At 58.0% G+C, this 13,883-nt stretch overlaps 1 protein-coding gene across 7 annotated transcripts in view; it reads left to right on the top strand.

The window, feature by feature from the left end:
• Positions 1 to 13,883, top strand: part of TBCD (tubulin folding cofactor D) — a 201,460-nt gene that overhangs the window by 142,320 nt on the left and 45,257 nt on the right. For all 7 annotated transcript variants that reach the window (XM_064369222.1, XM_064369223.1, XM_064369218.1 and 4 more), the window contains 3 exons: positions 6,684 to 6,764; positions 9,115 to 9,188; positions 10,747 to 10,864. In XM_064369222.1, the coding sequence (XP_064225292.1) occupies positions 6,684 to 6,764; positions 9,115 to 9,188; positions 10,747 to 10,864 (273 nt within the window). The remainder of the gene's footprint in view (positions 1 to 6,683; positions 6,765 to 9,114; positions 9,189 to 10,746; positions 10,865 to 13,883) is intronic.

The following is a 13,883-nucleotide window of genomic DNA, read 5'->3' as shown; positions in this document are numbered from 1 at the left end:
TCAGCTTAGTCGTTTTCTTCCTCTTGAGAATTCTTCATGTATCCTGCACACAGTTTCTTTTTCAGATGTTTCTTCCTGCTCTGCGACTTTTCCTGTCAGTATCCCGTGTATTCCTAAGTCAAAGCCTTTTGTAAAAGAATCAGCTTGGAGCTGGGGTGGCTCATGCTTGTAATCCCAGCACTTTGGGAGACCAAGGCGGGTGGATCACCAGGTCAAGAGATCAAGACCATCTGGTCAACGTGGTGAAACCCGATCTCTACTAAAAATACAAAAATTAGCCAGGCATGGTGGTGTGCACCTGTAGTCCCAGTTACTCGGGAGGATAGGCAGGAGAATCGCTTGAACTTGGGAGGTGGAGGTTGCAGTGAGCCAAGATCGCACCCCTGTACTCCAGCCTGGTGACAGAGCGAGACTCCGTCTCAAAATTTAAAAAAAATTCAGCTTTATCCTCGTACATTGACTTTATTACGTATAGTTTACATATGGTAAAATTGTTAGTTTTCAATATGGGTTTAAGTATGGCAGCAGGTTTGGCAGATCAGAGCAGTGGAGTGGCCACCACCGTGGTCAGTGTGGCATATACGCCCCTCGCTCCAGGAGGCCCCGTCCTACCTGACCCCGACCTGGGGCTCGGCCTCACCGAAGGAGACCCCGTCCTGCCTGACCCCCGACGTGGGGCTCGGTCCTCACCACAGGAGGCCCCGTCCTGCCTGACCCCTGTCCTGCAGCTGCATGAGTTTAGAATCCTCCTTCATCCGCCCCCTGCCTTATCAGCTCCCTGTATTTTGGGGTTCATCAGTGATTCCCCTGCATGGATGCCCCAGCAGTTGAGAGCTCTGAGCCCCGTGGGTTTGGTGTGAGCACACGGCAGGGCGTCTGTTCTCCCTGGGTGTCTTTCTGGGAGTGAGCAGTCGTCAGGAGTTTGGGTGTTCTGCTCTTCCTGCTGTTGTAAGTTTCCTTCTCTGATTTCTGGTATCTTCAGCATTGAGTGTCCTTTTAAAAACGCTTTTTGTTGTATTTTGCTTCTGTTGTTTGGCTTTTCAGTAGTTTTGTATGTTGGTATCCTATAAACTCCTCAAACCAAGGAAGCCTAAAAGTGAACTGTTTGCTTCTGTATTTCCTGACTTGGTGAATGACATCCCGTCCACACACTCAGCTCACTTCCTGCTTTTCCTTCTCCCATTGCCCTCAGCTGGCTGGCGACCTAGATCTGTCTCTTCCACACCCCGATAGGCCCCAGACGTGCCCCGTCCTGGGGCCCTCTCTGCCTTTACCTCACTTCCAGCTGCCTCTGTCTCACAGAAGCCTCCGAGCTGACCCTGCACCCTCAGGCCCTGACGTCTCGCATCCGTGCTTTGCCCTGGCCAGACTCCAGTGTCCTTCACATCTCTGCCTCCCCACCTCCCTCCAACCCCTCTGCCCCTCCCACCTTCTGGTAGATACTCACCTCGGTTCCTGTACGCTTCTCCTCTGGGGCCTTGCGTGCCCAGCACACACCCCTGCTGCCTTGGGCTGAGGACTCAGGAGCGCGTCTTCTTCAAGGGCAGTTGCTAGGTGGTACCCTTGGCTGCGTGAGCCGTCAGGTGGCTTAGCCTCTGTCTGCTGCTCTACGTGAGGTCGCTTGCTGCCTGCCTGCTTCTCTGGAACCTTGCTCTCTGTGATCCCTGCTGCTGGGCTCCAGGACACGGCTCGGGTGCGTCGGCCATGGGTGTACGGCCCCCGTGCCCTGCAGCACCTCTGTGCTGGGGTCCCGGGTGACGTGGTTCTTGGCGTCACGGCGCTGCTTCTTGCAGCTCGTCTGCTGCCTGGTTTTTTGGCGCTTCTGAGTTTCTCACAGGCTGCTTCCTCACCTTCTGAGGGACTCTCTCTCTATCCGCTTCCTTTCTCTTGCCTCCCTGGCTGGCTCTCCCAGGCGGGTGTCCTGCTGTAGGTGCCCGTGCCTACCCGGTGTTCACACTCGCGCCTGGGTCCTCTGCAGAGTCATGTTCTTCCTGGGCCCCGCTCCTCTGTCTGCTCCTGGGTGCCGTGGCGGTGGCGTCAGGTTCAGTTATACTTTGCAGGCGGCTGGAGTTGTAGATAAATGAATTATAGAAAGCACATGGTATAAAATTGAGACGGGCCAGGAGTGATTAGGGAAAACCAGATATGTTTCTTACCCCTTCCCGGTGCCCCCATCGCATCTGCGTGTCCGAGAGTCTGCACCTGTCCTGTGTGGGTAGAAGGACTGACCTCCCGAGCTCATCAGCAGAGGCTGGCTGACGTGATTGTTCCCGGCTCTTAGAGACAGGGTGCAGCTCCTGGCCACCGCGGCAAGGAAGGGGAGGGGAAGCCGCGTCTCTTCCTTTCCCACGCTTCCTTGAGGGCCTTTTGTGTTTGACGTTGGGTGTGATCTGTGTGGGTCCCCCTCGTGGCCACTGGGTCCATCCAGTCTGTGCTGTTAGAAACAACGTGAAGTGAGTGTTTCTGTGTCTGTAACTTCTCACCTGTGCGGTTATGTCTGAATGCGTCACGGAAGGTGGAGGCGCTGGACCCGAGGGTCCGTACTTTCTCAGTGTCCCGTGTGTGGCTGGCCGCTGTCCACTGGGGCTGTGTCCTCATGCTGCCCAGCGGGGCTCCATGTCCTTCTCATCCTGCTCGGGCTGTCGGACAACTGGGCGGAGGCCTTCTTTCCCTCGTGACGGAGGCGGAACACCCTTCAAGTGTGGAACAGTTTGTGTATTTTCTGTAAACTTTTTGATGATGTTTCTACTACGTGAATTTTTGTTGATTCAGAAGAACTCATTTATTTGGGGGAAGCCTCCTGTTTGTGAGATCAGTTGCGGATGTTTTTCCAGATTTGTTGTTTGACTTTTGACTTTGTTTTCGGTTTTTTCTTGCTGGACTTTGTCGGCATATGTGTTTGTAGAGATCGAATTATGGCTCTGAGTTTTGAGTCATAATTAGAAAGGCATATCCCACTTGGAAATTACTTTTTAAAAGTCTTCTGTATTATCTTTACAAGATGTAACTTTTATTTTTGAGACATATTTGCACCCTTTCAGCTGCCACGTATTAAGTGTACGGCTGTGCAGGGGCTGACAGTGACGCGGGGGCCGACAGCATGATGATGGGGGGCTGACGTGACAGGGGCTGACAGTGTGGCGGGGGCTGATGTGTGACAGGGTCTGACAGTGTGGCGGGGGCTGACGTGACAGGGGCTGACAGCGTGGTGGGGGCTGACATGTGATGGGGGCTGACGTGTGGCGGGGGCTGACAGCGTGGTGGGGGCTGACATGTGACGGGGGCTGACGTGTGACGGGGCTGACGTGTGACGGGGGCTGACATGGCGGGGGCTGACGTGTGACGGGGGCTGACATGGCGGGGGCTGACGTGTGATGGGGGCTGACAGTGTGGCGGGGGCTGACGTGTGACGGGCTGACAGTGTGGCGGGGGCTGACGTGACAGGGGCTGACAGCGTGGTGGGGGCTGACATGTGACGGGGGCTGACGTGTGGTGGGGGCTGACAGCGTGGCAGGGGTTGACAGCGTGGCGGGGGCTGACAGCATGGCAGGGGGCTGACGTGTGACGGGCTGACAGCGTGGTGGGGGCTGACATGGCGGGGGCTGACGTGTGACGGGGCTGACGTGTGACGGGGACTGACAGCGTGGCGGGGGCTGACGTGTGACGGGGGCTGACAGCGTGGCGGGGGCTGACATGGCGGGGACTGACGTGTGACGGGGGCTGACATGGCGGGGGCTGACGTGTGACGGGGGCTGACAGCGTGGCGGGGGCTGACATGGCGGGGGCTGACGTGTGACGGGGGCTGACAGCGTGGAGGGGGCTGACGTGTGACGGGGGCTGACAGCGTGGCGGGGGCTGACATGGCGGGGGCTGACGTGTGACGGGGGCTGACATGGCGGGGGCTGACGTGTGACGGGGGCTGACATGGTGGGGGCTGACGTGTGACGGGGGCTGACAGCGTGGCGGGGGCTGACGTGTGACGGGGGCTGACATGGCGGGGGCTGACGTGTGACGGGGGCTGACATGGCGGGGGCTGACGTGTGACGGGGGCTGACATGGTGGGGGCTGACATGGCGGGGGCTGACGTGTGACGGGGGCTGACATGGCGGGGGCTGACGTGTGACGGGGGCTGACATGGCGGGGGCTGACGTGTGACGGGGGCTGACATGGTGGGGGCTGACGTGTGACGGGGGCTGACAGCGTGGCGGGGGCTGACATGGCGGGGGCTGACGTGTGACGGGGGCTGACATGGCGGGGGCTGACGTGTGACGGGGGCTGACATGGTGGGGGCTGACGTGTGACGGGGGCTGACAGCGTGGCGGGGGCTGACATGGCGGGGGCTGACGTGTGACGGGGGCTGACATGGCGGGGGCTGACGTGTGACGGGGGCTGACATGGCGGGGGCTGACATGTGACAGGGACTGACAGCGTGGTGGGGGCTGACGTGGCGAGGGCTGACCTGTGACGGGGGCTGACGTGGTGGGGGCTGACGTGTGACAGGGGCTTACAGCACGGCGGGGGCTGACAATATGTGCACCTGCTTCTTCCTTGGGAGTGCTCTCCCCACTTCCGTGGCCACCCGTCCCTCCTCCCGGCCTGTGCTCCCTGCCCTGCCCTCCATGTGGAGCAGGGCTGCCCCTCGTGGAAGGTCGTATCCATGGAATCCGAAGGAGCACACTCCTGTGTGTCAGGGTTCTTTGGTCAGCGTACTGCACCTGCGGCTGGTCTGTGGTGGGTGTGTCTTTTTTTTTTTTTTTTGGTGAGATGGAATCTCGCTCTGTCACCCAGGCTGGAGTGCAGTAGCACGATCTTGGCTCACTGCAACCTCTGCCTCCCGGGTTCAAGCGATTCTCCTGCCTCAGCCTCCCGAGTAGCTGGGACTACAGGCGTGCTCCACCACGCCCAGCTAATTTTTTGTGTTTTTAGTAGAGACAGGGTTTAGCAGTGTGTGCACCTGGGTCTGACAGTGTGCAGGGGCTGGCAGGCTGCCCGCCTCAGCCTCCCAAAGTGCTGGGATTACAGGCATGAACCACCACTCCTGGCCTCTTAAAAGTTTTTAACAGCTTTGCTGAATTATATTTGGTACATATTAACTGCATATGGAGCGCACGGCTTTACCAGAGTGCATCCGGCACACGCTAACCACACACAGAGGACACGGCTTTACCAGAGTGCATCTGACACATCTAACCACACAGAGAGGGCACGGCTTTACCAGAGTGCATCCGGCACACACTAACCACACACAGAGGACACGGCTTTACCAGAGTGCATCTGACACATCTAACCACACACAGAGGGCACGGCTTTACCAGAGTGCATCCGGCACACGCTAACCACACACAGAGGACACGGCTTTACCAGAGTGCATCTGGCACACGCTAACCACACGCAGAGGGCACAGCTTTACCAGAGTGCATCTGGCACACGCTAACCACACAGGGAGGGCACGGCTTTAACTGCATCTGGCACACGCTAACCACACGCAGAGGGCATGGCTTTATCAGTGCATCTGGCACATGCTAACCACACACAGAGGGCACGGCTTTCCCAGAGTGCATCCGGCACACGCTAACCACACGCAGAGGGCACGGGTTTCCCAGAGTGCATCCGGCACATGCTAACCACACACAGAGGGCACGGCTTTACCACAGTGCATCTGGCACGTGCTAACCACACGGAGAGGGCACGGCTTTACCACAGTGCATCCGGCACATGCTAACCACACGCAGAGGGCATGGGTTTCCCAGAGTGCATCCGGCACATGCTAACCACACACAGAGGGCACGGCTTTACCACAGTGCATCTGGCACGTGCTAACCACACGGAGAGGGCACGGCTTTACCAGAGTGCATCCAGCACACGCTAACCACACGCAGAGGGCACGGCTTTACCAGAGTGCATCCGGCACACGCTAGCCACACGCAGAGGGCACGGCTTTACCACAGTGCATCCGGCACACGCTAGCCACACGCAGAGGACATGGCTTTAACAGAGTGCATCTGGCACACGCTAACCACACACAGAGGGCACGGCTTTACCACAGTGCATCCGGCACACGCTAACCACACGCAGAGGGCACGGCTTTACCACAGTGCATCTGGCACACGCTAAGCGCATGCAGAGCACACGACTTGCTGCGTGTGATGTAGGCAGGCACCTGTGAGGCCTGAGCACACCCATCACCCTGGAGCCTCCCCGTGTCCACTCCCTATAATCCCCTCCTCTGTCCTCCCCCACCTTCAGGCCACCATTGATCCGCCACTGGTGTAGGTGAGTTTGCCTGTTCTAGGATTTCACGTGAGTGAAATAAAGCTGTGTGCACTCATCTCCTCGGGCTTCTTTGCTTGGCGTGAGTATTTAGAGGTTCAGGTTGCGTGTGTCGCTGCTGAGCGTCGGATTGTGTGGATCGGCCACCGTTTGTCTTTCCCGTAGATGACGTCAGGGCGGTCTCCAGTTTGCGCCTGTTACAGACGAAGCCGTGTGCACTTTGTGTAAAGCCCGTTTGTAGACAGATGCTCTTCTTTCTCTTGGGTGACTGCTCAGGAGGGGATGGCTGGATCACGGGTAGATGTGAAGAAATGGGCAGACTGGGTTTGAAGGTAACTGTGCTGAATTCTCCCCTGCAGGGCGCGAGCTCTGGTTCTTCCACGTCTCACCTCCTCTTTGTGTGTCTTTCGCAGCGTGTTTATTGCCGGCTTTCCCGAGTACACCCAGCCCATGATCGACCACCTGGTCGCCATGAAGATCAACCACTGGGACAGGTGGGTTTTCTGTTTCTGTTTCTCTAGGAGGTTTTTTTGTTGCCCTCCGAAAGAGAGACTCGGTTGAGCTTATAAGCCTTGAGTGTATTTTCTCACTGTGGGTGTCATATTTTAAAATAACTTCTGAGAAGTAACACGAATTCCAGTCTTTATGCTGGACGTGTTGGGTCGTGGTCTGTCTCCAGTTCCACTTCCGGAGACCTTGGTCCAGTCAGTGTTCCCATGCGAACGCGGGCGTGTCGTGGAGTGCCGCTGCTGCCTGAGGGCGGGGCGGGGGCGGGGCCGGGTGACTTGGATGCGGAGTCCCCGCCTCCCTCAGCAGGCGGCGCCTCCCACTGACTCGGCTCCTTGTGGCTGCACAGGTGGCTTCTGTGCCGTCTCCCGGGAGCCCAGCGGGTTTGGGTGGCCGTTTTCATAATTACAGTAGCAGCTTCAGGGTTTCCTAGCGTTTATGGGCAGTTAAACGTACCTCAGAAAGGAAAAGCTAAGTGCAGTCTGGAGTCAGTGCCGTGACCGCCGCCCCGAGGAGGTCAGCGTGTCCCCTCCTAGGACAGCACTGTGCTGGGGTGCCTGTGGGTGCAGGTGGCTTTGGTAGGGCACAAGTCCAGAATCGGAGTTTCAGGGTCGCTGTGATGTGGACGAGGTCCTTTCTGACCTACAGTGGATGCATGTGCTGCTGCGGGGGACTGGCCCAGCTGCCTGTCGCGGTCCAGGCCGGGCTCTGAGGGATGGGAGCCTCTGGGAGAGGAACTCCTGGGGAGCACTCAGGCTGCTGGGGGGAACACCCCTCCCTTCGTGGTGATCATTTGATTACGGAGAAGGGTGTGAGTTGCTGACGCTTCAGGCATCCCTGCAAGTGTTACACAAAACTCTCTCCATTAGGGGAAAAGGGCCCCTCTGCCGAGCCTGGGGGAAGTCAATTTGTCCATTGTGTCAGCTGGTTAGTCAATAGCATCTTTAAAGCCAGAGTTGTAAATACACAAGCCACGGTGTCAGAGCTGTTGCAGCGGCGTCTGTTCCTGCTGCATTCTGCTGGCTTTTCCCTCCCCTGTCGTGGGTGGGGTCACTCACTTCCCTCCCCTGTCTGGGGTGGGGTCACTCACTGGATGTGGACACACTTCCGGTTTGTTTCTTCCTGACGATTTGACCCTTATCGTTATGGAGTGGCCCTTGTTGTCTTGTGTTAGAGTTCTTGCCTCAAAGTGTAACTCTAGCCAAGTTACTGGGATAGTACCTGGGTTGGCAAGCTTTTTCTTTCAAAGGCTAGACAAACATGGTAGGTCTCTGTTCCGTATGTTTTACTGTGTTTTTTTCTTTTGGTTTATGCAACCCTTGAAAAATGTGAAAACCGTTCTTAGCTGAGGGCGGGATCCGGGCTTGCACCTGCCGACCGCCCGGCCACACCTCTAGACCGCCGGGGGCGCCTCGGCTCCTCAGGTGCCCCGTCTTCCCGCTCCCTCAGTCGCAGGCGAGGATCCTGTGGACGGTACACAGTGTGCAGAGCTTCTCGGTGCCTGAGATGCCACCTGCCTTGAAGAGCTTTGTTTACTGTTGGAAGCGGACCGTGCGCAGGGCCCGGGGTGTGAAGGAGCCTCCGCTGACACCGGAGGGCTGCGGCAGGTGGTGCTGTGGGTCTGGAGGTTTTAAATAATTGGAATACAGACGCCGGACACCGTCTTCTGCTGGTTCCCCTCATCATCATGCTGCTTTGTTGTTACGTGGCCACCCTCATGATGGTTTTAAGTAATGGCCACTTGCTGCTCTCTCTGGTCTGGAGGGGCCTGAGCTCTGCAGGTCCCTCCCAGCTTGACTTCTGCCTCTGTGTGGAGCTCTGGAAGGAGAGGCTCGGGGCTCAGGAGCTGGCCCCGGTCAGCCTTCTGTTGTCCCCATGCTCAGCGTCAGCGCTTTCAGAGTGTGTCACATGAGGCGGTTGTTGGATACGTGCCCCAGGTTTGGCGGGCGGAGCCTTAGGAAATTCCTTCTGCTCACCCCTTGTAACCGTGGAGGGGCGGCTTTATGTGGCTCTGTCACAGACTCGCATCCTCAGAGTAGCGTGGGGTGGGGAGGCCGGAGACCCAGTTGTCATCTGGCAACGAGGAGTGGCAGCTGCGTCCCGAGAGGAGCCGTGGTTCGCCTGTGATTTTGCTGTGGTGGTCGTGGGTCCTTGTCCGTTGTTGGAGCCGGAGGTTCTTGTGATTGTTCGTGTGGGTGAGTGAGTGAGTGGTGGTCTCGGCTAAGCGGCCAGTTGAGGACCCGTATTTGTCGTCTCCCCTCATTTTCTTTTTATGAATTGAGTAAAGCTAGAATCATCAAAATGACGGCACTAACGAGATTCTCTCCCCGCTCTCAGGGTCATCCGTGAGCTGGCCGCGAAGGCGCTGCACAACCTGACCCAGCAAGCACCCGTGTACTGCGCCACGCGAGGTGGGTGTGCGTCCCGGCCGGCTGCAGGCACCGCACACACACACCGTGGAAAGGCCCGGGGCTGAGGGGGTTTTGGAAATAAGGTTCTGCTTCTGTCTTGGTGAGAAGCATCTGAGGAACTAGCTGTTCCTCTTGATCGGGGGACAGGGTATGAAGACAGACGTGGCGAGTGCGTCCGTCTGCAGACAGGGCGCCGCTGGACTGTGTCACGGACGCTGCAGCCCGGTGAGGCCCCGCCGGACGCCTGGCATGCAGGCTGCTGCCTTGGTTCCCTGGTGGCTTGCACCTGCCACACTGAATGCTCTTTGGCATTTGTCAGCGTCTCTAGAAAGAAAGGGCCTAAATGGGGGACTCAAAGTCTGCCCCGGGACTAAAGTCACCTCGGATGGGAGCAGCTAAGTCTGCACTTCCCATACTTCACCAGTAAAGAGAGAAATCCCGTCTGTCCTGTCTTGTTTTTTCTACTTGGAATAAAGAATCATCCGACGTACGTGTAGGGGAGAACACACACGTTTCTCCACATGACCTTCACTTCCCTGATGCGGATTACAGGGTCTCCACTGGAGGCTCCACTGTGGCTCCTCAGCGGAGTTCCTGACCTGACGCCTTTGTGTTGGACATCCTGGGGGCTTGCTGCTTCCTAAGGGACCTCTCTGCTTGGTGATCGCTTCACGAGGCGTCAGTGTCACGGGTTTAGTGTGGCACTGCCTCACCTTTACATGCATAATTAACCCTTGCTGACACTGAGGGGCTCAGCTTTGTCCTCCCAGTTGATGAGCACAGACATCAGGACAGCACTGTGACCTTTTGCAGATTTCTCTGATTCTCCAACAGCCAGTCACCCACAGCCACCACATCTTAGCCTCCCTGATTCTCAGACCTTAGCGAGCCTGGCGGCATGTGGGGAGGCTGAGGCTCGGGAAGTGTGATCTCCCCATGCAGGTGTGGTAGAGCTGCCTCCCTCTGCGGCCACGAGCGTTCTGAGGGGTCTGTGCTTTCTGAGCAAACCCAGAGTGGACGCGCCGCCCCTGGGGGCAGCCCTGCCTCTGTCCACCCCCACCCCCACCCCCGCCCAGCCAGCGGAGCCCCTGCTGGGACCACAGTGCCCTGCATGACAGGGAAGGCCTGGAGAGCCTGTCCGCATCTTCCCTGCTCCCTCTCCTGTCTGAGTTACCCACCCCGTCTGGGGCACTTGGGACCAGGGCATGTGCCCCACACTGCAGCCTCTGTCCCGTCGCCCTTGGTGTCTCGGAAGCCATCTGCATCACCACGGGGGCGCCGTCCTGGACACTGGGGTGGTGACACTGAGGGACAACCCTGTTGGTGGGCGTGTGTGGGCTTCCCACAGGCCGTCTGTGTGTTTGCACGCCATCACCTGCCCTCTCGGCCCCTTGTGAGTGCGTGTGGGTGCGTGTGGGGGTCCCACAGGCCGTCCGTGTGTGCACGCTCTCACCTGCCCTCTCAGCCCCGTGTGAGTGCGTGTGGGTGCATGTGGGGGTCCCACAGGCTGTCCGTGTGTGCGCGCTCTCACCTGCCCTCTGGGCCCTGTCTCTTGCAGTCTTCCCGACGCTGCTGTCCATGACGCTGAGTTCAGATCTACACACGAGGCACGGGTCGATTCTCGCCTGCGCGGAAGTTGCCTACGCCTTGCACAGACTTGCAGCCCAAGAGAGCAGGTAGGAGGAGCGCGTCTCGAGGAGACATGGGGCTCCGTTCCTGATCCCCTCGCCATGTGATTACAGTGCTCTCCAGTTCGGGAGGGTCTCCTCCCTTCTCATTTGTTCATTGGCACCGATGTCACAGTCGCCAGGCCCCAGCTCGTGTTGATGGAGGAAGTGGCCCTGTCTCCTGACAGTCGTGCCGGGTGGACCACCCACCTCCCTTCGGCGGGGCAGGCGTGGCACCGGGTGGTTGAACGTCTCCCCACACCCGCCCTGCGCCTGCTGCCTCCTCGTGCACCTCGCGGTCTCGGGGGTAACTAGTGAGGTCCTAACAGCAAAGGACCTTCTTCAGAGACGGCATCAAGCGACTCACGTGCTCTGTGTCCTTTCCTCATCACGTTAATAGTTTAAAATGCCAGAGAATAGGCAAGTTTCTTTGAATTTTTTCAGTTGGTTACGTTTGCACAAATGATAAAGCAGGAACATGACAGGGTCACGGGAAGTTCTGTGCAGGAGACTGTAAAGTATTGACTGTTTCACGTTCCTTCCAGCTGATGCTTCCTCCAAAGTAACAACTCCCGGACATGCTAGGGGATGGTAACCGAGAAACGATTTTAAGTCATGCCCTGCGCATTGCGACAGTTCCCTGGGGGCAGAGTGAGAGCAGGGTGCCATGTGGGCTGCCTCCCGCCCCAGTCTGCGGGAGCTCTGGTCGGCCTGAGCTCAGATGCACAGTGCAGCTCCTTCAGGGACAGTCACTCGTGTGTGTGGAGCCCTTGCCCATGGCAACCTGGCCTCGATGGCACTGCTCCGTGGTCATGGAAGAAGGCGCATGGGATGGGCCTGGGGTGAACAAGGCAGATTGAGCCAGCGAGGGGCCCTCATCCGGCAGGGCTTGGTGGGAACCCTGCCGGTGTCCAGGCCCCTGGATGCCTGCCAAGGGCTGACCTTGCCAGGGGCCTTTCCTTGGATGGCAGTGGGGCCCACATCAGCTCTCATCTCAGCCTCACCTGGAGTTGTCTGTTTTCCAAGGTAGTCACATCGGCAGGGTCACAGCTTTAAGGGGATGTCCTAATATCCTCTTCCTTTGACCAGACACTGCTTCATCTGAAATCATAAATGGGTCCGGTACAGTAGCTCACACCTGTAATCCCAGCTCTGTGAGGGGTGGAGGTGGGAGATTGTTTGAGCCCAGTAGTTTGAGACCAGCCTGGGCAACATAGTGAGACCCCATCTCTAAAATAAAACGTAAGATAAAATACACAAAACACAAAATGCTACAAACACAATACAGTGCTACTTGGAGATACACCCTGCAGAGGTCTTCAGGATCCCCTGGGACCTGAATCGATGAGACCTTGCTAAGCCCGTGTGTTCCTCCAAGTGTACCAAGGGTTAGTGTCTTGGGGAGTGTGACCTCAGCTCCTCTGAGTGTACCCACCAAGGGTTCAGGTCTTGGGGAGTGTGACCTCAGCTCCTCCGAGTGTACCCAGGGGTTAGGGTCTTGGGGAGTGTGACCTCAGCTCCTCTGAGTGTACCCACCAAGGGTTCAGGTCTTGGGGAGTGTGACCTCAGCTCCTCCGAGTGTACCCAGGGGTTAGGGTCTTGGGGAGTGTGACCTCAGCTCCTCCGAGTGTACCCAGGGGTTAGTGTCTTGGGGAGTGTGACCTCAGCTCCTCTGAGTGTACCCACCAAGGGTTCAGGTCTTGGGGAGTGTGACCTCAGCTCCTCCGAGTGTACCCAGGGGTTAGGGTCTTGGGGAGTGTGACCTCAGCTCCTCTGAGTGTACCCACCAAGGGTTCGGGTCTTGGGGAGTGTGACCTCAGCTCCTCTCAGTGTACCCAAGGGTTAGGGTCTTGGGGAGTGTGACCTCAGCTCCTCCGAGTGTACCACCAAGGGTTCGGGTCTTGGGGAGTGTGACCTCAGCTCCTCTCAGTGTACCCAGGGGTTAGGGTCTTGGGGAGTGTGACCTCAGCTCCTCCGAGTGTACCCACCAAGGGTTCGGGTCTTGGGGAGTGTGACCTCAGCTCCTCCGAGTGTACCCACCAAGGGTTCGGGTCTTGGGGAGTGTGACCTCAGCTCCTCCGAGTGTACCCACCAAGGGTTCGGGTCTTGGGGAGTGTGACCTCAGCTCCTCTCAGTGTACCCAGGGGTTAGTGTCTTGGGGAGTGTGACCTCAGCTCCTCCGAGCGTACCCACCAAGGGTTAGGGTCTTGGGGAGTGTGACCTCAGCTCCTCTCAGTGTACCCAGGGGTTAGGGTCTTGGGGAGTGTGACCTCAGCTCCTCTGAGTGTACCCAGGGGTTAGGGTCTTGGGGAGTGTGACCTCAGCTCCTCCGAGCGTACCCACCAAGGGTTAGGGTCTTGGGGAGTGTGACCTCAGCTCCTCCGAGTGTACCACCAAGGGTTCGGGTCTTGGGGAGTGTGACCTCAGCTCCTCTCAGTGTACCCAGGGGTTAGGGTCTTGGGGAGTGTGACCTCAGCTCCTCTGAGTGTACCCACCAAGGGTTAGGGTCTTGGGGAGTGTGACCTCAGCTCATCTGAGTGTACCCACCAAGGGTTAGGGTCTTGGGGAGTGTGACCTCAGCTCCTCCGAGTGTACCCAGGGGTTAGGGTCTTGGGGAGTGTGACCTCAGCTCCTCTGAGTGTACCCACCAAGGGTTCGGGTCTTGGGGAGTGTGACCTCAGCTCCTCCGAGTGTACCACCAAGGGTTCGGGTCTTGGGGAGTGTGACCTCAGCTCCTCCGAGTGTACCACCAAGGGTTCGGGTCTTGGGGAGTGTGACCTCAGCTCCTCTCAGTGTACCCAGGGGTTAGGGTCTTGGGGAGTGTGACCTCAGCTCCTCCGAGTGTACCCACCAAGGGTTCGGGTCTTGGGGAGTGTGACCTCAGCTCCTCCGAGTGTACCCACCAAGGGTTAGGGTCTTGGGGAGTGTGACCTCAGCTCCTCTGAGTGTACCCACCAAGGGTTCGGGTCTTGGGGAGTGTGACCTCAGCTCCTCTCAGTGTACCCAGGGGTTAGGGTCTTGGGGAGTG

Source organism: Aotus nancymaae, unplaced genomic scaffold (assembly GCF_030222135.1).
Source record: "Aotus nancymaae isolate 86718 unplaced genomic scaffold, 86718_ANA_hifiasm-v0.15.2.pri h1tg000089l, whole genome shotgun sequence".
In the NCBI taxonomy this organism is placed as follows: Eukaryota; Metazoa; Chordata; class Mammalia; order Primates; family Aotidae; genus Aotus; species Aotus nancymaae.
This window is presented reverse-complemented; position numbering and strand designations above follow the sequence as displayed.